This window comes from Loxodonta africana, chromosome 25 (assembly GCF_030014295.1).
Source record: "Loxodonta africana isolate mLoxAfr1 chromosome 25, mLoxAfr1.hap2, whole genome shotgun sequence".
NCBI classification, from domain to species: Eukaryota; Metazoa; Chordata; class Mammalia; order Proboscidea; family Elephantidae; genus Loxodonta; species Loxodonta africana.
In genome coordinates this window covers 60500611-60527064 of record NC_087366.1, presented here as the reverse complement: position 1 = coordinate 60527064, position 26454 = coordinate 60500611, and the positions used below count along the sequence as shown (strand labels likewise).

Genomic DNA, 26454 nt, shown 5'->3' with positions numbered 1-26454 from the left:
TAAGACATTTTAAGACCTGATGTGCGTTGTCAAGAGCTTGAACTTTACATGGTACGCACAGCGAAGAGGCACATACAGAGTTTCGCACTGGCAAATAGCTCTGGCTTAGTATTTATATGGATGGAGATAAGGTAGACATGGCTCAAGACAGTGAGGACAAGTAGCTCTTGTGATAGCAGTCCTTCTAAGGAGATGATAAGGTACCAAATCAGAGCAGTGGTAAGAAGTGATGAAAAGACTTATGAAATGTTTAGTAAATAGAATTGGTAGGATGTGGTGAAATACTGAAAAGAGAAGGGAAGGAGGGCATAGAGTTTCTCCCAGGTTTCTAATGAAGTGACTGGTAGATGATGGTGACAACATGAAGAACAGTGGAGGAAGAGATCTCAAATTGTTGAGGGGTTTGAGACAAATATTATTAATGATTATTGATGAACAAAAGAGCAAAGTGGCTTCAAGGCAAACTGAAGAAATTTGACAAAGCGATTTCTGCCATGTGCACACAGAAAGGGTTTTCTAAATGTTACTGAATAAACAAGTGAGCAAAGCACTGGGAAGGCTCGATTAGAATAGGACACCATATACTAATCCAAGTGTGACAACATACTTCTACTGACGACTTAGCTCCTTTGAGCCCTTTTGGATTGGTGTAACAGTGCCCCCTGGCCAACCTTGACCCCAAGGAATGAATGGCTCTCTCCTTAAGGGCTGGCCTGCTCTGACTCCCTGTGGCCAGAGGAGTTTTAAGTCCAACTCTCTGGTATAAGATTCAGTGAGAGCTAGAGTGTCCCCTGGAGGAGTTTGGCTTTCCCCTGACTAAGATCACATTTCATCTGTGCCCTCCATTGGAGGGCTGTCTCATCGTGGGTCTTAGTTTTTCATTCCTCATAGTCTATTCAAATCATCTGGATTCTTTTGGAACTGGTATCAAAATTACAGGAGAGACGAGATTCGGGGTTTGGGCATTGTTAATTCCTTCCTTCCAGGTGAGACAATGCCAGTCTTACTTCCTCTCCCATAAGTCGTAAGAGCTATGTCTTTTGGCTGCACAATAAGGAGGCTCCATCTTCTGGATGAAGCATTCCAGCACACCAATATGGAGACTCATAAAAGCTGGACCTGGGGAGTCACTCACCTGCATCCAGGCAATAGTGACATCCGAGGCCAGGGAGGGACATTCCTGTCATCTAGGGAAGAGCTTGCTTAACATGGTCCTGTATGTGAGAGCCCTACCTCTTCTTCCTTTATGGACATCCCATCTAATCACAGAAAGTATAGAACATGTGCCACATTTTATTCACCAAGACCAAATACTTGAAAGAAATAATTCCAGAAGAGTCACTATATTAACAATATCACACATATTTAGATCTAGAAGAAGTCCTTTCCTTAACCCCCACATTATATTAACATAATACTTTGAGATATGATAGAAGATTCAAACTTTTTAAAGTTCCCTTGGGTATAAGAGAGATTACACTTACCCCTATGATTCCAGAGGAAGAAATAAGCTAGACAAGCAAGTTATAGGAATGTGACTTTTTGCTAAATACAAAGAACATATTACTATCTTCCTCAGAATTAGAGTTATTTGAAGTAAGCATGAGCTGCTTCATGAGTTCTTTTTAGTTCCAGGTTTTTGAGCAGAAGCTGAATGACCATTTGCCAGTTATTCTGAAAAGGTCATTTATGCAAAGGAATGTATAGGGTCAAATTTAAATAAATTACCTTTAAGGTTCCTACAAAGTTTAAAACGGTATGATTGTATGATGCTTAATGAGAGTAAGTAACTTGCCCAAGGTAACAGTATAATCTTGTACAGGGGTGAGCAAACTTTATCTATAAAAGGCCAGATAGTAAATATTGTAGGCTTTTGGGGCCTTATGGACTATGCTGCAATTCAACTCTGCCATTATAGTATAAATACAGCTGTAGACATATGTAAAAGAAGGAACATTGTTGTGTTTCAATAAAACTTTATTTACAAAAACAAGTATCAGGCGAGGTGTGGCACACGGATTAAGTTGAAGATCTTGAAACAGGAAGATTATCCTGGATTACCTGGGTGGGCACAATGTAATCACAAAGGGCTTTATGAGAGGAAGGCCAAACCAAAAACCAAACCCAGTGCCATCAAGTCGATACCGACTCAGAGGAAGGCAGGATGGTCCAAGTCAGAGAGAGAAGATGCAAGGATGGAAGCAGACATCAGAGGAGATGCTATGCTTCTGGCCATGGAGATGAAGGAAAGAGCTATGAGCCAAGGGATATGTGTGGCTCTGAAAACTGGAAAAGGCAAGACATGGATTCTCTCTTAGAGTCTATAGAAGAAACAGTAGCCTGCCAACACACTCATTTTAATTTCAGCCCAGTGAAACGAATTTCAGACTTTCGATCTCCAGAACTGTAGGATAATAAATTCACATTGCTTTAAGCCATTACATTTGCAGCAATTTGTGGCATTAGGAAACTAACATACCTGGTCTGGTGGAAAAACCAGAATTGGAACCTACATATCCTGAAGCCTAACATTGTGTTATTTTTATGACAACACAGTGAATAAACGCTACTAATATACAAAAACTGGCATTTCTTACAGGACCATATATAATCAATATTAAGAAAGAACATATGGTCTTGTGGCCATGGTAGATTGTAAAAACGACCACAGTTCTTCACCTCTTCCTCCATGCAGATCCTTGGTAACATGACTGTATCATTCATTCCATCCAAAGAGTATCATTCATTCCATCCAAAGGTGGAATCTACTTCCCCATTCCTTGACTCATGACTTGCTTTGGCCAATAGAATAAGACTGAAGTAACACTGTGCTGGAACCCTGCTGGTGCCCAAAAGGCTGGTGGCTTAAGTCCATCCCGAAGCACCTTGGAAGAAGGGCTTCATGATCTACTTCCCCAAAATCAGCCACTGAAAACCCTATGGACACAGTTCTACTGATAGACATGGAGTCACCACGAGTAGGAATTGATTCTGTGGCAACTGCCAGTTCCACGCACAGGCCTCAAGTGTCCTTACACGCTTCTTCTCTCTTTTGTGGCACTCTGCCACCACCCTGTGAACAAGCCCCAGCTAGACTTCCAGATGATGAGACATGTGACCCATTCCCTGCCACCCTAGATGACAGCCGGCTGCCTAACAAAGGATTGCTGTGGAGCAGGAATCCTGAGACACACTTGAACATGGAACATTTCCCAACTTTTCCATTATCACACCCTGAAACAAAACGTGTAGACAAGAAAGTTGTAAGTCTTCTTTGAGGGCACCGATCTGGTTCTCAGAGAAAAGGCCAGTTGAGATCAATGGGAACGTGCACATAAAGAGATTCCAGGATCAAGTCTGTAACGTGGTGTTCAAATGCAGGTTTGCGGCAAAACTAAAAGTCACTCTGGTCACAGAGGAATTTTCCTTTATGACACGTTTTAGAAGTCTGAGATTGTGAATTTCCTAGCCAATCTAGATCCTGCTTCCCTACTACCCAAGGGAAGTGACTGTTCATTGTGGGTCAGCTGGTAAATAAGGAGGTAAGTAGGGATATTCCTCACATCTCAAAGCTTAAAACAAAGTAAAACATAGCTAATGGAGGTAGAGAGGACAGGTCGTTAGGAAGACACCTCCAAGGGGTTGGGACACGTGTTATGTAAGAAAAGCGGCAGGGGCACCGGGAGAGCAGAGGGAGTCCTGGGGGCCGTGGAAAGGAGGAATCACAGCAGTTACAGGTCAACTTGAGGGCAGCGCCAGGGAGTGCAGTGTGTCAAATATAGGTCTCAACTACCAAACGAGGCAAACTGAATGTGGCCCGTTTTTGTCTCATTGTTTTTGGGTTAGACAAATACAATATGCTTTTTTGCTTTATCGATTTTTCAGTGGGCATACTGTTTTTGCTTCATTGTTTTCAATACTGATTAACTCCTGTTTGCTTTATGTGTCAGAGGTAAGTAAAATGACTTTTGCTCTTGGATGAGTTTTTTGTTTGTTCTTTTTTTTAAAATACATGCCCCCTTTTATGACAGGTGACTTTTGAGGAATAAACTACTTGGATGGACATAAGCAATGATTTTCCAGCTTCTTAAGACAAAGTTACTGTTGTGTTTTGGTGAACTTTTCTTGTTATTGTTGTTCCTTAGAGTCAGGGGCAATTATATTTTATTTATTTTGCCCTTGGGAGTACAAAATAAGTGTAGAAAATAAGCCAAAAGAAAAATATAGCAAACATAGGCGTACATTACAAAGAGAGCACGGAGAAGGGTAAGGGATGCGGGTGAATTTCCTGAAGGGACTGAATAAGTTTCAGTGACTCCATAAATAGAAAAGGCAGATAAGGAACTCAATTTATTTTTCAAATCAATGAAGAAATGCAATGATACTTGTATCTTTTCCTTGCTTAACAATAAAAGACATAATCTATTGCAGAATTGTGGGAATTAAGGAAATAATTTTATATTTGTAAGCACCTACCACAGTGCCTGGGGCAGCATAGTTTCAATTGATTTTTTTTTTCTTATTTTAAAATTTTTATTATCAGGGCATAAATAGTTATTTTCTGATAAAACATGTCTGTATAAATTCAGATGATGGATGAACTTTTTTCTTTAAGAAACAAAAAAAACTCCTTTACCAAATGGAATCCCATATGTTTTAGTCATCTTTCTACACATTTCCAAAATAGCAGATGTTAGTATATATACCATAATAACCACAAGTCGACAAAGAGATTTCAATATCATTCAAGAAAGAAATGGAACACATAAAAAAGAGAAAATCCGCTTTTATCATTTCCCAATGATGAGCAAAAGTATGAACTCAAGCAATTCTCATTGTCACATTTTGAAATATCTCTCTCTCTCTGGCCTTCCGTGCTATGAAATTTCCTCTCTAATGATTATTGATGTTAAAGTGAAAAGAGACGGCAGTGGAATAGAACGATCAACTCAAAACACAAGCAGTCCCTGTGACTAAGTCTGCCAGGGACAAATTCTGCTGATTTCCTTGGGTCCCCTATGGTCACGGGATGTTTTATTCCTTCTGTTCATTTCTGAGAAGTTACATTTAATGGTGGGTCTTGCCTTCAGTAGATCTTTCCAGCAGCAGTCTATGAACCAGAGGCAATCCTACCCAAGATCGAGAGGATCCTCAGCCTCGCTCACGCGTGAGTGGTACAGACTTGGATACTGTAGTCAGGTAGTCCCTGACATAGGACGTATGCAAGTTATGAGGAACCGCACTTACGACCACCTGTTTTTTGGAAACCCTGGTGGTGTAGTGGTTAAGAGCTATGGCTGCTATCCTAAAGGTCAGTAGTTCAAATCCACCAGGCATTCCTTAGAAACCCTGTGGGGCAGTTCTACTCTGTCCTATAGGGTTGCTATGAGTCAGAATCAACTCGATGGCAATGGGTTTGATTTTTTTTTGAGGGGAGGGGTACATCTTCCTGGGAGAAAGTTAAGGGAAAAAGCATGCAGAAGGTTTGGAAAAAAATTGGTGAGTTATGTGAACACATCCCAAGCATCTGATCAGGATAATATGATGATAGAGACTGCTGGAAAAATTGTTCATATGGCAAGAGCGCTGAATTTAGAACTTGATATCACTGATATGAACAGCTCATAGATCACGAATGTGATGGCCGATGTTATGTGCCAACTTGATTAGGCTATGATTCTCAGTGGTTTGGCAGACATTGGACTGATTGTTCTTCCATAAGTAATATAATGTAATTGTCATGATATGATCTGATATGATCAGCCGATCAGCTATAAGGGGAGTTTCCTTGAAGGAGTGGCCTGCATCCAATACATATGGATGTTCTGGCAAAGCTCATTAGCTTGCTATCAATCCTGTATCCAACTCCTCAGCATCTGACCTCCAATTCTTGTTCTTGGGACTTAAGCCAGCAGCCGCCACCTGACCTGCAGGTTTTGAGATTTGCCAGCTCCTGCAGCCATGGGAGTCAGGATAAGCCTCCAGCCTGATGCCCGATCCATGGATTTGGGACTTCCCAGCCTTCACAACTGCATGAGCCATTTCCTCGAGATAAATCCCTCTCTCTCTCTCTAATAAATATGCTTCACTGGTTTTGCTTCTCTAGAGAAAGGACCCATCCTAAGGCAACAATGAAGGGGAACTGACAGATCAGGACTTAACGGATTTTGAAGAGCAAACAAATTTGAAGAAAGAAATAATGGGGAAGAGGGAGAAGTTGTCAAAAAATTTTACAGTGAAAAAATTAACTGAAATTTTTTCTAAACTAAATCAGGGGCTTCAGTTGTTTGAAAACATGGACCCAAATACTGATCGCTTTGCTGAAGCCCATAGGCAGATTCAGGAAGCAGTGAGGTGTTACCTCGAAATATATGAAGTGAAAAAGACAAGGACTGTACTGACAACTCTCCCTAATTTTCTGACTAGAAATCCTATCCCATTCCCAGGGATAATCCAGATGATCCAGAACCTTCCACAAGTGTAGTAATTACCACAAATGATAAAATGCCAATGTTGTCCAACTCTTCATTGTCAGAGTACGTTTTTATGATTTTTTATGTAAGTACGTATTAAAATATATCTATAATTTTATATGCAATGTTTCCAACATCTAAACACAAATAAAGATCAGATTTATAAAAATACTGATTAAAAAAAAAAGGCAATAATATTGAAAATTAAAACAAAAAAAGAGGTATTGGACTTCTGTCAGAACTGACTTATGACAGAGCTACCAGAATAGAACCACGTGGTAAGTTGGGGACTACCTGTATTTTCCTTCTGCATCACAAATATCCCATTAATATAGCCAAGACAGAACGAATTCTCTTTTATGTGACTTTCCTCATAGCCCCCAAAATAAAAACTTCTTGCCATCTTATGCTGTCATTACTTATCTTGGTGAAAGGGGTGTAAACTTTCAAATAACTCTTCAAGCTAGTTAAATACAGGCTCGTAGCCCATGGTAAGGATCTGAACAGACAATGTTATATCTGAGCATGATTAACATGGACGTGGTGACTGAAGTCATGGACGCAGCTGTATAAATTGAATGGGCAGATTAAAGAGGACTAACCATCAAAAGAGAGAGAGAGAAAAATTCAGCAAAGTAGAATGTTGAAGGTCAAAGAAAGAGAGAATTTTAAAAAATAAGGAAGAGGGTAAAATAATTGGCAAGCTGAAAAACTCATGAGATGCAGTCATAAACCAATTTTACCTTCGTCTTTCACCGACCCTTTAAATGTATTGGAAAAAATAAATCCAGTTGCCATCAAGTTGATTCCAACTCATGGCAAACTCATACGTGTTAGGGAAGAATTGCACTTCATAGAATTTTCAATGGCTGATTTTTTTGAAATTAGATCACTAGATCTGTCTTCTGAGGCACCTCTGGGTGAACTCAAACCTTCAAATTTTAGTTAGCTGCTGAGTGCTGTAACTATTTGCACAACCCAGAGACTCCTAAATGTGTTAAGTGGAGCTAATCCCATCTTCCACCTGGATAAAAACTGAGTCAGTCAATTGGCTTTTCTAGTCTTTCTCATGCAATAAAAAGCCCTGTAGTTACTTTAGTCTCAAAACATAGTCTCAACTGAGACAAATAACGTCTAGTCCAGCATATTACTCAACATTCCAATCTTTATTTAAAAGACAGACATTTTAATTAACAGACTTCTCCTCCTTTTTTTTTTTTAGCAAGCATGTGATGAAGGCATCGAGTCTACACTCAGAGAAAGTCTTTTTTGCACTTAGCTCCTTCTTATGTACAGGCTGGAGGAAAAGTAAAAACTCACTGGATTAGCACTACCCAAAGGTGGCTCTGCTCTCTCTGGCCTCGCATACCTATAAACTACCCAAAGGTGGCTCTGCTCTTTCTGGCCTCACATATCTATAAAGCTGATTTTTTTTTTTTTTTACTATAAATGATACTTCCGTGATTTATTCATTGATCTCCCACCATTAGGTATCTCTCACCTATAATTTTAGTGTGTCCAAATAGCTCTCTATTCCTGTCGGTTGTCTACTAATTCTGTAGCCTATAGCAGACTCATCTTTTTTCTCTACTTAGGCATCTTTAGCCTTCCAGGTGACACTATTGTGCAGGCACTAGGACAACCCCAAGTTGTCTCTCTTCGTTGTGTTCCTCATCTGTTCCCTGAAAAATAACTCTTTTTCTTGCCTTTTAGCTAGCCGATTCAAACCCAGGCAGACTATCTCTCCTCACTTAGATTTGTTGGGTAAAAGATAGATTTCAGTCCACTGGCTCCCCCAATTGCAAAAGACATATGTGACTCCTCAGGGGATCTAATAAGACCCTCTCATTATATGTAATTGGTAAGCACTACTGACTCCTCCCTTTTTCTCCCTCCAGGGAAGCCCTCATCTCTAAATCTGTCTTTTCCTTAACCCATTTCTATTGGCTGTGAACCCATTGCTATCAAATCGATTCCAAGTCATAGTGGCCCTATAAGACAGGGTAGAACTGCTCCATAGACTTTCCAAGGTTGTAAATACTTACAAGAGCAGACTGCCACATCTTCCTCCCACAGAGCAGCTGGTGGCTTTGAACCGCCAACCTGTCAGTTAGTAGTTGAGAGCTGAAACAACTTCACCATCAGGGCTCCTTCTATTGGTTATACCTGGTTATATATTTTACCTGATTATATATCTCAACCTTAATTTGGATGAGAGTATTAAGAATCATCAGTGCAGTTCTTAACTATCTTCCTTTTACAAGTTCTACAAAATAGTCCATCTCACAACTCATTTTGGTATCTGATAAGTATTGCCTTTGGTAAAAACTCCCATTTTCATGTTCTTTTACGGTTGTTTGTGCAGGATGTACATTTAAGAGGGAATTGGGCTTTTAGTAAGTTCATCAAAAACATTTGATAAAGCAGTTTAATAAGCTAGAAAGTACAGAAACTGAGTTGTCATGGCTGAGTTAACGGTGGCTGAGGAATGAATTGGAAGTAAAGAAAGAGAAGCAGCAGAAAAAAATACTCTGTGTAAAAGTCATTGTTGTAGTTAGGTACCATCAAGTCGGTTTTAACTCATAGCAACCCTAAGTTCAACAGAATGAAACACTGCCCAGTCCTTCGCCATTCTCACAATCGTTGTTATGCTCGAGCCCATTGTTGCAGCCACTGTGTCAGTCCATCTCATTGATGGTCTTCCTCTTTTTCATTGACCCTCTACTTCACCAAGCAAGTGTGTTAGTAAGTGAATAAACAGTGAGAGATTAGGCAGCCACTTTTAGAGCTCATGACGCAGAGCACGGTCAAGGTAGGGGCGTTTAGGATGGTGATGAAGTGCATATGTAGACAGGTATAAAATACAGTGAAGAGAGATTTAAGTTAAAATAAAGGGGAGATTTGATGGAGTACAGTTTAGAGGGAGGAAGAGGAGAAGGAAGGGAAGGAGCAAGAGGAGAAAAGGAGGGGATAACATCAAGAACACACAGAGGTTACTTTTAGAAAAAATATGTATATATTCTTCTAAGACTAGATAAAAATTTAAGAATGTGTGACAATGTAGATAAATTAGAGGTGGAAAGAAGGTAATCCAGAGAGCTCTATTTTGTCTGTGGAGCAGGGGGCTAGATTATCTGTAGAGATCAAGGGCAGGGAATTGAAGAAAGAGATTGGCAACAATTTAAAAGAGTAAGAGAAAGTAAAGTAAGGAGTAGACACATGACAATGCTTCTAATCAGCACAGGCAACTGGTCTTCCTCCAAGCCCTTGCAGGTTTAGGGTAGGGCAGGGAGATCCTCACTGAAGATGACTTACAGTGCACTGGAAAAGAAAGATCTTGATAGCAAGTAGATTACTGGAGAGAGTCAGAATTAAAATGGTTTTCCACCAGAATATGTGTAGAAGGCAATAAAGTTAAGAGTGGGGCTAATCAAAAGGGGACAAAGTAGGGATAATGTACTAGAGATTTAAGAGACATCCAAGAGTGGGTTATGTGGTTGTTTGGAGAAGAGAGTATTGGAAAGATGAGATATGTTCACAGATTGCATTTCTGGGAATAGGAAGATTTAAATGGTAGAGAAGTCCCATGTGATAATAAGACCCAGAGAGTGGTCATGGAAATGGACTGGGAATTAAATGAGTGAGGAGGCCAAAAAACTGTATCAGCAGGTGTGAAAGTCATTCAAGGTAACAGCAAGTGTGGACGAAGAGAGGGGAAATACCATCTGCTTATGTTCTCAGTGAGTGCAGACCTGGAAATCTGAAGATAAGAACAATGAAGATGGAAGAAAAACAGTTCAGTTTCAAAGGACAATCTGTAATTTTCAAAAGGTAGTTCCCTACCTGACTCAGTGTAATGATGAGTCAACTAATATATAAAGGTAACCACCTTTATTTATGTAAAACTTATCATGGATCTTTTTACTCTGAACCCACACTTACTCTGGACCTTTCACCCTGGTTTAGCATCTACCCAGCCTCTCTCGTTTTGGCATATCTCCTAGATTCACACCTGCTCCCATCCCTTTATTTGCCTGAATTTTACTTCTTGAGTTTAACCTCATCACTCTATAATAATGCATCTTGCACCTATTCCTTCGGTTCTTCCCATTCTCCATCAGTTTAGATTAACATCCAACCCATCCTTTACCCTAGAGGGTACAATTCCAGTGCTAGCCAGGCCGACAGCAAAGTGAAAGGCCATAAAACATGATTCCGTAAAAGTAATTCTTGGTCCTGAATTAAGTTGGGGTGAGGAGTATGGGAAGCCCCGGTGGTGCCGTGGTTAAAGCATTTGGCTGCTAACCAAAAGGTTGGCAGTTCAAACCCACCAGCCCTGCCATGGGAGAAAGATATGTCAGTCTGCTTCCATAAAGATTTATAGCGTTGGAAACCCTGTGGGGCAGTTCTACTCTGCCCTATGGGGTCATTATGAATCGGAATCGACTCCATGGCAGTGGGTTTGGTTTTGGGGGGAGCAGAGTATGGAGGCAAGGGGAGAGGAACAATCATGAGCAAAGAAAGAGTAGGGTAAAGATTAGCCTTGAATTTAATCACGCAGAAGGCTAGAGGACGTGGCGTGATGGAAGGAATCAGGTTAAGTGAAAGTTAAGTGAAAAAGCTGACACTATTAAACATCTCTTGGTCACTGAACAGGCGTTTTGGCAGTTACCCTAGGAAGAATAACAAGGGGTATCGGTAGAGGGCAAACAGGAAAGAAACGTACAAAATGCCAGAGGGGGCATGGGCATTCCAAGGAAGACAGGAGGTTGGAGACAATGACTTTTTCTTGGACTGTAAGTGTGGCCAGAACTATGGAAAATAGGAAATTTAAAGAGAGAGGTGGCCAGGAGTGAAACAAACCAACCCTGAGTCCCAGTTGGTCAATTTATGGGAAGTTCTTTCAATAAAAAGTATATACAGGAGAAAGTACATGTGATAATTGGTACAATTTTACTATCAAAATCCTAACAATGATTTTTATTTAACATTTACTGTGCCATTTTTTTTTTTCTGTATTCATTCGGATTTAGGTCTCTGTAAAAAAGACTATCAATGCTCTCAGACTACCAGGGCAATTTTTGTGTGGTAACTAGGAAAGAGAACAGCATGAATAAGAAAAAATAGATATATGTAAAAAGTACAAAAATTGTTTTAATAAATATTACTTTCTAAAGTTTTTTTTTTTTTTTTTATCAAATTGAATTTTAAAAGGAAGCCAAAATGAACTACCTTGTGTTCTTTTTCAATAATTTACTCTGTCATTCTGTCCACACTCTAATGGAAGTGCTAATGAGGGGTGGAACGGCCAAAAGGTGGACAGCAGGGGAAAAATGAGTTAAAAAGAGCCCAGATAATCCCAAACTTTTGAATAATTAGCAATTATATTTATAAACACACATATATATTTTGAGCATCAAATTTGATGGACTTTATTACGTATGTTCTGAGCTTAGCACACAGTTCTAATTGCTTGAGGATGGGAACACCAAAGAATTCATAGATATTGTTTTGTTTAATCTCCCCTAACCTTGGAAACCCTGGTGGTAAAGCAGTTAAGAGCTAGAGCTGCTAACCAATAGGTCAGCAGTTCAAATTCACCAGGAACTCCTTGGAAACGCTGTGAGGCAGTTCTACCCTGTCCTATAGAGTTGCTATGAGTCAGAATTGACTCAACGGATATGGGTTTGGTTTTGGGTGGGTCACCTTAGACAAGTTTATAATTAGATCCAAGGGAAAAAACAAAGCACATGGAATTGCCATAATAGCACATCTTTAGATATATGGCACTAAACACAAGTTCATAAAGGTAAATGCCCACAGAAATGCAGGAAATGAGTAGAAAATTTTAAAAACGTGCAACTTTGGAAAGTGGTTAGTTTACTTTCAGAATGTACTTTATACACTGAAAAAAACTTCATATCACTGAATACAAAGATGTGTTTTTCATCTGCCAGTCTTCAAATTGAAATTAAAAAGGTAAGGAAAATATAAATGGGTGAAATAAATAAGCAAACAAACAAGGCAGCAATAAATTCAGGGGCCATGTAGAATAAAACATACAGATACAAACGCTAGTTATCCTCTCCCTTATATGGTGTGTGTGTGTGTGTTTGTACAGGTATTTCTTCACCTGTCCTTCTTCACATCTAGATTGTAAGCTCTTTGAGGGAAAATGATTTTATCCTGAGTTTGTATTTCTGCTCATCATTGAGAAAAGATAAAATTGGGTTTTCTCTTTTCTGTGTGTGCCATTCCTTTCTTGAACAATACCAAAATCTCCCTGTTGACTTCTGGCTGTTAATGGATGTCCTATATCCTTAGACCCCAGTATATGTACATGTTTCTTTTATAGCAATTTACTTAGTAGGCAATAACCAAGGGAAATATTCAAAGATTACCATTACGTTTTACAGATTAAAATATATTTTAATCTAGATTAAAATATTTTTATCAAAGAACAAAAAATATATCAACAAACTAAAGAGGACACTTTTTATAGAAGACATTGTTGCTTCAAGTGCTGACAAAAATCATTGTTATCAAAGATAATTGCAGATATAAATAATATTTAACAGTTTTTATAAGTCTTTACCTTCCAGTCTGAGGATCAAATCCAAAGTAATGGTCCTTGCAATGGTCACAACCTTGCCCAGCAATGGAAGCATCTTGGCAGACACACTGACCAGTTAGGCTATTACAGATTTGACTAACTGCACCAGTCACATGGCATGAGCATGGTAGGCAACCAGTGACATTGCCTGGGGAAATATAAAAACCTGGAAATAAAGAAATGAAAAGTTATACATATATATTTTTTTTAATCCAATTTTTTTTTCTCTAAAAGATAGTATTTTGCTTATATAGAAAAACAGGACACTACGTTGCAGGACTACCAACTCCTAACACAAATGTGGTCATAGCTGTCCTTCACTAATACGTCAGTTGTGACCACAGAAAGAGGGAGCCAATAATTTAGGTTGCGCTTGGGTGTCACACAGATCCCTAAAATTCGATGTAGTTAACACTTACTTTATGACCTTTCCACTAAAAACCGATCCTCCTCGAATCATGTCCTTTTCAGCAAAAGTCACCACCAGCCATTCAGTTGCTCAGGCTGGAACCTTGAAACATCTTTCGTAGAGTTGTCAGTTAAAACACAGGGTAAAATACAGAAATTTGAATTTCTGATACAGAATGATTTTTTAATTATAAGTATGTCCCATGCAATATTTGCTCATACTAAAAAAATATTGTTATATGAAATTCAAATTTAACTGATATTCCGTATTTTGCTAGATCTGGCAACCCCTGGGTCCTCCACTTCTCTCCACTCCCTACTTCTAACTAGAAACCAAGATTTATGGATACTGCCACTTCAGAACATTAAACCCTTCACGCCTTCATCCCTTCTGCTACCTCCCTGGTTAAAGTCACCATCGACTTTTTATAGCTAACACTATGTACCAGAGACAATGGTTAGGGTTTTCCATTTATTATCTCATTACTTCTTGCAGCAACACTGATAGTGTAGGTATTATTACTATATCCATTATACAGATAAGAAAACAGAGGGTTAGAAAGGTTAACTAACTTTTCTAAGTTGATAGAGTTAACGAATAGCATAAGCCAAGTTCAAACCCAGGCAACCCAACCCCAGAAACTGTCTCATCTGTTGGTGCCCCCAACTGCCTACTTCCAACCTATTCTTCATAGAGTAGCTAGGACAAATTTTTTCAAGTTAAATTCTGAACATCTCTTTCCTCTATTTACAATGATTTGATGTTTTCCTGCTTCCTTTAGGAAAAAAAAAAAATCCAAATCCGTAGCATGGCATCCAGTCTTACAGCTGGGTTCTACATACGTCTGTAGCTCCATCTCACTGCTCATCCCCAACTCAGTTCAATCCACTCATACGTCTTCCTATTCTTGAGGCCTAAGGCCCTTTGCACAGGCTGTTCTATCCACTCGAATGGTTTTGACCCTACCTCTTTGTTCTACTTAGATGATTCCTACTTGTTTCAGGTCTTAGCTTAAGTATGACTTCCTCGAGTCACCTGCCTCAGGTATGCCTGTTATGGCACATAGCATTCTGTTTATTTTCTTTGGAGTCCTCATGAAAACTATAATCAATCTCACTTCTACCAGGCTGTAACCTCCATGAGGGCAGGGACTTCACCTAATCCACCATCATTAGCACGATGCTTAGCACACAGTAAGTACTCCATAAATATTTGATGACTTAATCAAAAATGGGCCAAATTATCAAACAGGCATTGAGCCCCACAAGTACTATATAAAACTAAAACAGAATTGAGGTTTTAGATTAATTATAGAACTCATTTTTTTTCTTATGGAAAAAGGAAACAAAATATGATTAAAAATATATATACATGTTAGTTAAAATCTCTTGGATCCAGAAGACGAAAGTCAAGCTATAAAATTAGAAAGGCATTAGACATTTGAATGAAGCAGCAAGCGTAAGAGGAAGAAAAGTTTCCTGGTGTTGTGTAATCTGTATGTTTGTGCATATGTTTAGGTACACACACATGCACACACATATATATGGGTACATACAGGCACATACTTCAAGCTGTAAGGAATTCTACTGAAACAAATTTGGGAGTGAGATCTCATAAGATTTCTAATGAATAAAATTATGACAAATGAAAATGAATTGTTCGGTTATTAAGATCACTAATTTAAAGTGTATAAAATATCAGTGCTATTGGAAGAGAGAACTGGAGCACAGAGTGAATCATTCTGTGTTATCTCTTCTCTGGGGGGAAGGCAACTGGGTACTCTAAAACACATTTGAGGCTCTAGTTGAAAACAAGTCACTCTTTCACGGCTACCAGTTAGTTTGGGTTTTTTCTTCTCCCCCCAAAAAAACACGCATTACCGAGTTGATTCTGACTCATTGCAACCCTACAGGACAGAGGAGAACTGCCCCATAGATTCGAACTGCCGACCTTTTGGTTAGCAACCCAACTCTTAACCACCATGCCACCAGGGCTCCTTTTCTTCTCCTAGGATCTGCTTACTTGCTCTTAGAAAGTTTAAAGAGCAATAAATTTTTTTTTTAAAGTATTCAGTGAAAAGAAAAGGAAGAGACTCAAAATCCTTGCCATTCACCTGGAACACCTTGACTAACACGGTCAGTTTTTGTATAGTAATTTACAACTAGATCGTGTTATTTGCTTTTTTGCATCCCCTGACACCAATATGTCTTATGTGTGCTTCCAGGAGGAGAGTGTGGCCAAAGTTATATGATCAAAGTCACAGATTTAGAAGGTTTCTATTTTGGGTTCAAGACCACTGTGGCTGTGATGCTATGTATTTTTCTTCCTGTGAAGATACCTGGGTCCTTTAATTCACAGTGATGGCATCATGAGCATCCTAAGAGCTCTCCAATTTGGATAAATTACCTATTAGCACAGACACTTAGAAGCCGAATTAGTTTAGACTTACTGTGATAATTTTGAGCCACAGAGAATTCTGGCACAATTACGGTTGATTTTTGTAGGAGATTATTGATTAGATAAGTCTGTAAAGAACGAAAGAAAGTATGTTTTGGTGCAGAAGGTTGGCTAGTCCAAGTTTGGGACAGCAAAGTATGTCAGGGAAAACAGAGGGATGTAAAGGATGGTGGGGAAAAAACAGTGTTAAACAAAGCACTTAGGGAGGCTGAAACCTGGAGGTAGGGCTTCAGGGAAAAGACTACACTGGCATTTGCCTTGGGGTTAAGTCCCCTCTTCCTCTAAAGAGCATGACTGTAAAGGTCAATCCCACCAGTGTTTCCGTTGTCCTCTTTTTAAGCAGGTCTAATTAGGATGACTCAGGTAACTTCCTCCTCAGCGATTACTACTTGCCTTACCTGAATGTGCTTAATTCTAGACCATTACATCTCCTTTTATGAGTCCCAACTATAGAAAACAATATTTCCCCTTCCCTCCTGCCTTAACTTCAACTCCTGAGTGTAGCTTAAAGAGCACCGACCTTAATTTATTTTCTTTCACTCAATACTTTCCTGATCTTCCTCCATTAGCTTCACTTCACGTTCCACATCTTAGCATCTGTATCGTTGTAGCTGGTCTTTTTGAGATTTCTTTCCGAAAACAACTCTGTGCCACATTCTTAAGCATGGTCATTACGGCGACATTATTACCTTGCAATCTGTGGTGCTGTGAGTTCACACACAGATAGCACAAATCAGCCCACTAAAGTTTATTATTTCCCCCAGTTTTATGTCACCTAACCCTGGTCCCAATTGAGACAAGTCTCAAGTGGAAAACAACGTGCTATATGGCTAAAGCAGGGTTACCATATCATTAAACAACGTTGCTTTATGTGGGAGGAGGCTTACAAAATCCTTAGAGTTCAGAGCTATTAGCAAGGCGGCTGGTACTATTTCCTGTAGTGGCTATTTGCACAGCACAGTACCTGTCCTGGCATAAAAGAAGAGACCATTTCCTAGCAATGTCCCTCCTGAGGGCCATGAACCACGAGCCTATACCAAGGTCTTGAAATGGGAGAGAGAAAACAATTTTAACCTCTAGGCTTTATTCAGAAAAGGAGGGCAGAGGGAAGCTAAGCACTAATTATAAGCCATTTAGAAGAAACTACTCGCACCCTAAGGTAGAGAATGGACACGCTATTAGCGGAAGGTTTCGGGAGGCATTTCCAGCTCACTATACCTGCAGCAAAGGGCTATTTTAGTAAAGGTTTTACAAATAAATGTTTTCAGAATGAAATGCAGTAGACAAAGTTAAACTTTTCTAATTAGAAAAATAATCATTTTCCTCCATTGTTTGTTTTCCTATAAAAATAATGCTAAAATTATTAATGATAGAGTTGACCAGATTTCAATCAAATTAATATTATTCAACCCAAGGTAAAATTCCTCTTATTTGAAAAAAATTAAAAACTGTTTTTCAGTGAACTTAGATATGCTTTATGTGGTATAGCAGCTCTGCTCCAATTCCTTCTTCCTGAATTGCTAGACCCTCTGAGGAGCTTTCCAACTCCTATTTAATTTTAAAACCCAGCTCAGAAATCCCTTTCTCCATGGTGTTCTCCATGCCCCCTGTCCTTCAAGAGTTAATCAATCCCTTCATAGTACTGCTTCTATACATTGTACATTTCCAGTTTGCATTTATCATACTGTGTTACATTTACATTCCAATCAACTTCCTTTCCTAGACCATAAAGCCTTCATGTATTTGTGACTGTATAACCCATACACAACTGGACCAATAAGCAACATCATGATGAACAGAAAAGATTGATGTTGTCAAGGATTTCATTTTACTTGGATCTGCAATCAATGCCCGTGGAAGCGGCAGTCAAGAAATCAAAAGATGCATTGCATTGGGCAAATCTGCTGCAAAAGACCTCCTTAAAGTGTTAAAAAGCAAAGATGCCACCTTGAAGATTGAGGTGTGCCTGACACAAGCCATGGTGTTTTCAATTGTCTCATATGCGTGCAAAAGCTGGACAATGAATAAGGAAAACTGAAGAAGAACTGACACCTTTGAATTATGGTGTTGGCAAAGAATATTGAATATACCACAGACTGCCAAGTGAATGAACAAATCTGTCTTGGAAGAAGTACAGCCAAAGTGCTCCTTAGAAGCAAGCATGGCGAGACTCCATCTCACATACTTTGGACATGTTATCAGGAGGGACCAGTCCCTGGAGAAGGACATTATGCTTGGTAAAGTAGAGGGCCAATGAAAAAGAGTAAGACCCTCAATGAGATGAACTGACACAGTGGCTGCAACCATGGGTTCAAGCATAACAACAACTGTGAAGATGGACCGGGCAGTGTTTCCTTCTCTTGTACATGGGGTCGCTATGAGTCGGAACTAATTCAACGGCACCCAACAGCAACAACATCATATCCCATACCAACACAGTCCCTGGTGCACAGTGTTCAACAGATGTTCACTGAAAAAACCTACAGATGAACGATACTGACTGATGGCTGAGTGAACGGGTGAGTGGATGGATGGATGAATACCTGTTACTTCTTTAAAAACATGTGGTCATCTCTTTAACACTGGAAAGGAAAATGGTACTCATCAATCTGTGAGTCATGACAGTGACTGGTCAGAATGCTCTGGCCTGTCAAGGAGCATGGCAGGGAGTGTACATGAATCAGGCACAATAAATTTAATAAGTAACACTTGGCATATCAACAGATGGAACAAATCTACAAAAAAGTAAATGTCACCCCAAAACCATGCCTCCTGTTCTTGGAACAAAGTGTATAATAACATGCTCATATAAGGGAAAGCATTCTATTGGTCATCTTCATTTTAAAGAAAACCAAATTTTCCTACTTAAGTGACAGACTATCCACGTGTGGTGATTAACATTATGTGTCAATTTGGCTGTGCTATGATTCTCAGTTTGGCAGACATTGGACTGATTTTTTTTTTTTTTTTGCATAATATAATTCAATGTAATCACCTCCATGATGAGATCTGATATGGTGTAATTACCTCCATGATGAAATCTGATGGGATCAGACAATTAGTTAAGAGTTTCCTTGGGGGGTGTGGCCTGCCTCCAATACATAAATGGATGTTCCAGCAAGGCTCACTGTGGCTGTGCATCCTGCATCCAACTTGTCATCAACTGACCTCCAGTTCTCGGGATGTCAGTCAGCAGCCTGCTGCCTGACCTGCAGATTTTGGGATTCGCCAGCTCCCGCAGCACTGTGAGCAAGAAGTCAGCTGTCTGATCTGCCAGTTTTGGCTTCATCAGCCCCTGCAATCACGTGAGTCAGGAGAAGCCTCCAGCCTGACCCATGGATTTGAGACTTGCCAGCCTCCACAATTGTGTGAGTCATTTCCCTGAATTAAATCTCTCTGTATTTATGCATATATGTTTCACTGGGTTTGCTTCTCTAGAGGACCTAGCCTAATATGCCATGGAAAGCTCCTATAAGTATATTCTCTAAGAATTAAATCCAGGAGCAACAACAAATATAAATAAAAACAACTCTGTAATTACATCAGTGAGATCATAAAGCATACATACATATGTGTATTCACACTCCACAGGAAAATTCTTATATGCCCTGTTCCCATATTTCTCCATCTTGGTATTTTTCATATGTATGCTCCAAAGTCTTACTCCTATGCCATTCCAAGCATCTTTAAAATTTCTTCAACTTAGTCCCTGGAAAAAATCACATTTCTAGATCCCCCATTTCAGCTTTTCATTATCTGATCACTGTAGTCTCCCAGGAGCCCTGGTGGCACAGTGGTTAAGAGCTGGGCTGCTACGTCACTCTGAGTTGGGAATTGACTCAGTAGCAATGGGTTTGGTTTGCAGATAGCCTCCCAAGACTCTGTCAATTTTCATGTTATGCCTATTACTTAGATTCTGCACAACAAACAGGATATCTCAGGAGCTGAAGCAGTACGACAGTGTCGTGGTTGAGATAGGCTTGAGGGGAGGGGAAGAGCTATAAACACTGAGAACAGTGTCAGTTTTAACCCTCCTTCAAATATTTAGTAAGTGAATATTTATGAAAATTTATTGAGATATTCAGAAAAGTTCCACTCTTTCAGAGTGCAAGTTACAGGGGTCAGATGAAGCTGGATTTCTCCCACTGTAAATGGGAATAATACTGGAACCTCCACCATAGAAATATTGTGTACAGTAAGTCCCTAGGTTACAAACACCTGACTTACAAACAACTCATACTTGCTCTTTAATGTTATATAAAGTTGGCCTTACTTTGAAAAGATTGAACCAATCTACTCACAACAAATTCTTTTTTTTTCTTTTTTACTCGCAACAAATTGTTTACCACAATCACCTTCCTTGCTGCATGTGCATTTTTTAAATCACTGAAAAGGCTTCGAGCCTTTTCTTGCACTATAAAAAAAAAAAAAATAAGAACCTTATGCCTCTGTTCCAACTTACCTACAAATTTGACTTATACGCACAGTCAGGAACGGATGGTTAGTAACCTGGGGACTACTTGCATATTAAACTGGACAAGGCTAACCAAAATGTCGGCGGTTCAAATCCACCAGCTGCTCTGTGAGAGAAAAGACCTGGCAGTGTCCTCCCATAAAGATTACAGCCTAGAAAACCCTATGGGGCAGCTCTACTCTGTCCTATAGGGTTGCTATGAACTGAAATCAACTTGACCGCACACAATAACAACAACAACATGCAGGTAAATTCATATTACGGTGCCTGGCTCAGAGAAGACTCAGCGTATATTATCTATTATCATCACTGTAATTGTTACTAGGAATTTTCCATGAAAGTGGTATTTTCCGAAAGTTTAAAAAAAATGACTTGTCAGTGGCTTTTTTTTTTTTTTTTTCCAGATGCGCCTAGGACTGTGGTTTTAATTTCCTGTGAAGGGACTCCTTTCTGCTGGGTTTATGAAGGAAGAGATGCCTATTCTGAGATTCAGGTCTCTCTGTGAAAAAACAAGACAAGACGTGTCAATCTAGAAAATTGTTTCACCAAACACTTAGACGTGTGGCATAATCGGATTTCAACTCTGATGTGCTGATTTTTAATGGAATATCAGACCCTAACTCCAATTCCTTTGGCAGGGTCTTACATGCAATTCAGGTTTAGGAGCTCATTACTTAACGGATATGATATGCTTCTTATTGAAAAAAAAATGCTTTATTTTCTAACAGTCTGTATGAATTATTAAACAAAATCCAAAGTAAAAACCAAAGGGAAGTAGAAGGAATTGTTCCATTAGTACAAAAAGCGTCACGCAAAGCTGTTTTCATTTTCAATTAGCCTTGATTTTATTCCATAGTTGCAGAGTCCTTAGGAAACCCCCTCTGCCTCTAGTCCTCAAGGACAGGGGTGGGTCGCTGGCTCGGGATGCCCTGACAACCTTCCCTGCCTTTCTCGGCCTGGCCTCTGATTGACTGCCTGCTGCTGAACATCCCGAGGTCATCCAGCGTGGAAACAGGACCCGCAAAACATATTTAGTGCTCTATTTATTAGTGTGGCTATGTGTACATTCATATATGGACACACACTCCAAATAATTTTAAATTAAGGCATTTTAAAAATACTTAATGGAGGTTAAGCGGCATTTTTAACCTCTGTTCAAGTTATTGAATGGCATATTAAAACCAATGTGGCTCTAACGTACCTTCTAATGTGCACTGCTGCTTTAACAAATTGCCTATAAATTTTAGTTGAATTAAGCCTATTCCTTGTACATTCATAGTAAGGTTAGGTTAATAATACATGAGGCTTCATTACATGCACCTTCCTTAATAATGGTTTTTAAGAAAGTGGGACAAGGATCTGCGTGGGGTAGTGTAGGATGGTCCAAGAATATTTACAATCACGGATGAAATAAGAAGGCAGAACTCCTTAGGCTTGCTAGTCCACCCCCTGAGGCCCCATACTTCTGCCTCTGTGCCCCACAGGTCACATGCACCAGCACAGTGTTCCCCCTGTACATGTGAACCAGGTCTCTCAGATGTGCTTAAACAAGGAGAACGAAGGCTTCAGATGGCAGCAACGCATTGTAACATGCACGTGCAGAGCTGGTCACTGTGAAGCATGTGCTTATGATAAAGATACTTTAGGATAAGGGTTCTTTTTCAACCTGAGTTTCATTGGAAGAGATAACAAAGCCAGAAAACAAAAATTCAAAGTATAGTTTCTGACGCTAGAAGAATGCAGCTACCACTCACCCAGTAAAAGGGAGGGAAGATCGCAAGCACACTTAGACACTTACATACATGAGTATAACGTATCTTGTTTTGTTAAAAATTTATATTTGGTACTTTCCTCCTCTGCAGGGTAGAACATCACACCTTCCCTATGTGTGGTTAAAGGAACACTCACAGACCTTCACCAGAAAGAAGAGAAGCCATTCAGGTTGTTTTTGTTTAATTATTAAGTAATCCACTAAATACATACAGAGCACTTACTATGTAGGTACTGCTGTGCATTCCTGAGGTAGAGCACTGAGCAAATCTGAGGAACTGCAACGAGACTTGTTGCCTGGAGAGGAATAAATGATCCAAAGACTCAAAGGCTACGAGAGCACAAGGTCATGGAGATGATGGCCCCTGTGGGCCTTTAGAGTCCATGCTATGACGGGTAGCCAATGGAGGGCGGGGTCACTGTGGGCCTTTAGAGTCCATTCTATGACGGGTAGCCAGTGGAGGGCGGGGTCACTGTGGGCCTTTAGAGTCCATTCTATGACGGGTAGCCAGTGGAGGGCGGGGTCACTGTGGGCCTTTAGAGTCCATTCTATGATGGGTAGCCAATGGAGGGCGGGGTCACTGTGGGCCTTTAGAGTCCATGCTATGACGGGTAGCCAGTGGAGGGCGGGGTCACTGTGGGCCTTTAGAGTCCATGCTATGACGGGTAGCCAGTGGAGGGCGGGGTCACTGTGGGCCTTTAGAGTCCATTCTATGACGGGTAGCCAGTGGAGGGCGGGGTCACTGTGGGCCTTTAGAGTCCATTCTATGACGGGTAGCCAGTGGAGGGCAGGGTCGCTGTGGGCCTTTAGAGTCCATTCTATGACGGGTAGCCAGTGGAGGGCAGGGTTGCTGTGGGCCTTTAGAGTCCATTCTATGACGGGTAGCCAGTGGAGGGGGGGGTCATGACCTGGCTGAACCTTCAGCAGTATCACCTTGGCTGCATGTTGAAAATGACTGCAGAAGGGAGAGGAAAGGAAGGGGAAGTTTAGGAGGCTATTCTGATGGCCCAGGAGAAAGGCACGAAAGGCTTGAACCAGGATGGTGTAAGTCAGGGTGGTGAAAAGTGGTCAGATTCTGGATATATTTAAAAGTCAAACCAAGAGGATTCCTTTTGATAGAAGAAACAAAGGTTGTAGGAATGGTTCCAAAGATTAGGTCTGAGAAACTTACAACATAGAAAATGGTGGAACAGCATTTTCAGCTAAGTGTGAACAACGTTTCCCTCCTGAAATCTCCAAAAATTAAATGGAAAAAAAAAAAAAACAGAAGAGGAGATGACATCTGATGACAATTGTCTACAAGCAAAAGCTAAGCATTTGCAGTGGAGAACACGACCATCAGCTACTTGATCCAGGTTGTATAAAGGGTACAAACTGAAGACTGCAGAGACTTCTGGAGTCAGGTGTTGGGTGTAGTTGACCCCTTCTCCAACCAGGAGATGTCCCTCTCCCATCTTTGGGGAAAACAGGAAGTTTTCCTTTAAAAGTTAAACCAGAGAGGATTTGGATTCAGGAACGCCAGGCATAACCGGGTACAGCAGTGAAGTGCTACTATGAACCCAGGGATTATCTGTGTGTTTGTCAGCACCCTGTGCCAATTTTGTACAGCAACATGTAAAAAAAAAATGGCATAGTGCTGCTTGCGAAATACCTGGGGGTGGGGGGGAGGGGTGGTTGACTAAGAAACATAGAAGGCAGGAGATATTTGCAAAAAATAGTGTGTGTGTGTGTATCGGAGAACAAAAAAGATCTCTTAAAAATTAAAAACACGACAGCCCAAGTAAAAAATTGAATAGAAGGACCATAGGTCAAAGTCTGGTAAAGCTCCCTCCCTGCTCCTCATGTAGAAAATGTAAAAAGAAAACATGTGAAAGAAAGTGATAGGATGGATCAAGGAGACCCTGAGAAAGCAGAGGGAAGGAAATTGTCAGACATGATTCAAGAGAATTCTCCTGGAATATAAGGACAGTAGTCCATAGACTGAAAAGCCCGCCGAGGGCCCAGAACAAATAACAAACAGCACATCTTCATCAAATGTCCTCAAACCAAGGATGTAGAGATGGTAGAAGCTTCCATAAATTTAAAGGGAAAAAAAAAACCACCCCATAGTTTATACAAAAAAATTAAAAAAATAATAAATAAGAACCAGATTGGTACTGCCAGAGGATAATGATGTAATAATTTAAAATTTTATGAGTGAAAATGATTCCATACAGAGGTAAAATTTCAAATGGCTATGAGGGTGGAATAAAGACAATTTGAGATATTCAGAATTTAAACTGTATATGCATACTTCCCTCCTTGTACCCTTTTTCAGAAGCTGCTAAAGGGTGCGCTCCATCAAATCAGCAAACAAACTGAGAAAAAAGACCACATGGGAGTCAGGAAACAAGGGCTTCAGCACAGAAGCAGATGAAGGAAATCCTCTAGCCTAGGATACAGCTGTACAACAGAACCACAGGGCAACCATCCCCCATCAGACCAGGAGGGTCACAGGCTATGATCCCCCTGGAGAGTGATACACCCCTCTCCCCAGGGGTGTGGCAGGGACTGACAGATTTCTCTTGGAGAACTTTGGGTACTAGAAATTTCTCACGAGTTCCTAAAAAACTTAGCAAGGGCAAATTTTTCAAGAAAGGAAATAGAATCAAAGCATATTATATGGTATAGCTGGGAAACAGATTTATATAGTCGTATAAGGTATTCTTTGAATATTTGTTTAACCCCAAAATAAAAAAATATTAAAAGTGATTGCTGAGCAGGGGGTGTAAGGGGCTGAATGCTCATCTTTTGTGGTGGAAAGACAAGAAACAACAGCTGAATTTTAAAAATCAAGATAGAACACTAATGTACATTATTCAGAAACACAGAAGTAAAAGCCAGAAGAAACATCTAAAGGAGCTGAGAAAGGCTGCCCTGGGCATGGAGACCTCTGGGAGGAGGGCAAGGCAGGGACTGCTGTTTTACATTATTGTGTTGTTGTTGTTGGATGCCCTCAATTCACTTTCAACTCATAGGGCCCCCATATGATGGAGTAGTAGGGTTTCCTACTCTGTAAACTTGACAGGAAAGGGCTCTGGTAGCACGATGGTTAAGCATTGGTGCTAACTGAAACCCAGCACTTGAAACCCACCAGCTGCTCCAAGGAAGAAAAGACCTGGTGATCTGCTCCCACAAAGACTGTTGTTGTTGTTTTGTGGTGTCCAGTCCATTCCAGCTCACGCAACACTGTAGGACAGAGTGGAACTGTCCCATAGGCTTTTCTAGTCTGTAATCTTTATAGAAGTAGATTGCCACACCCTTCTCCCTTGGAGATGTTGGTGGGTTTGAACAGCAGCCCTCTTAGTTAGCAGCCAAGCACTTAACCATTGCACCACCAGGGCTCCCTCCATAAGGATTATGGGATATGAAACCATACAGGGCAGTTCAGCTCCATCCCACAGGGTCACTACGAGTCAGAATCAACTCAACCCCACACAACAACAACCTTTATGGGAGCAGACTGCCAGGTCTTTCCTCCACAGGAGCAGCTGGTGGGTGTGAACCACGGACCTGTCCACTAGCAGCCGAGCACTTCAACACTAAACCACCAGGGAGGGCACCTTACAAGCCCTGAAATACTAATTGATTTTTTAAATGATGTGTTTGTAGATTTTAATGAAAATACATACTAAATACAAAAGAAAATTACTGGAAAGTCCCAGTTTTTCTTCACATACCCTCCCTCTGGTCTCCCCTCTCACCTTTTGGGTCCCTCTCTTTTGGGGATCCATCTGATATAGTTTTGATTTGTTTTACTTTCAGGAAAATAATCTCTCAGTGGCTATGTGCTTAAGGGCTGATGTCACAAACTCCTTTCCAAAAGTTTATGTCAAAATGTTCTCTCTCTAATGGAGGATATAGAATGAGGCTCACCACACAGGGGACATTTAGGTCAAACAGCATAATAAAATCTATTAAGAAAACATTCTGCATCCCATTTTGGAGAGTGACATCTGGGGTCTTAAAGTGGCCATCTAAGATGCAACAATTGGTTCAACCCAGATGGAGCAAAGGAGAATGAAGAACACCAAAGACACAAGGTAAGTACGAGCCCAAGAGTCAGAATGGGCCACATAAATTGGAGGCTACATCAGCCTGAGACCAGAAGAACTAGATGGTGCCCAGCTACCAACCGATGACTGCAATGACAGGGAGCACAACAAAGGATCCCTGAAGAAGCAGGAGAGCAGTGGGATGCAGACCTCAAATTTTCAT

At 40.3% G+C, this 26454-nt stretch overlaps 1 protein-coding gene across 1 annotated transcript in view; it reads right to left on the bottom strand.

Annotated features, from left to right (window-relative positions):
• Positions 1-26454, bottom strand: part of USH2A (usherin) — an 894134-nt gene that overhangs the window by 686356 nt on the left and 181324 nt on the right. The window contains exon 13 of the mRNA XM_003419876.4: positions 13069-13252. Coding sequence (XP_003419924.2) covers positions 13069-13252 — 184 coding nt within the window. The remainder of the gene's footprint in view (positions 1-13068; positions 13253-26454) is intronic.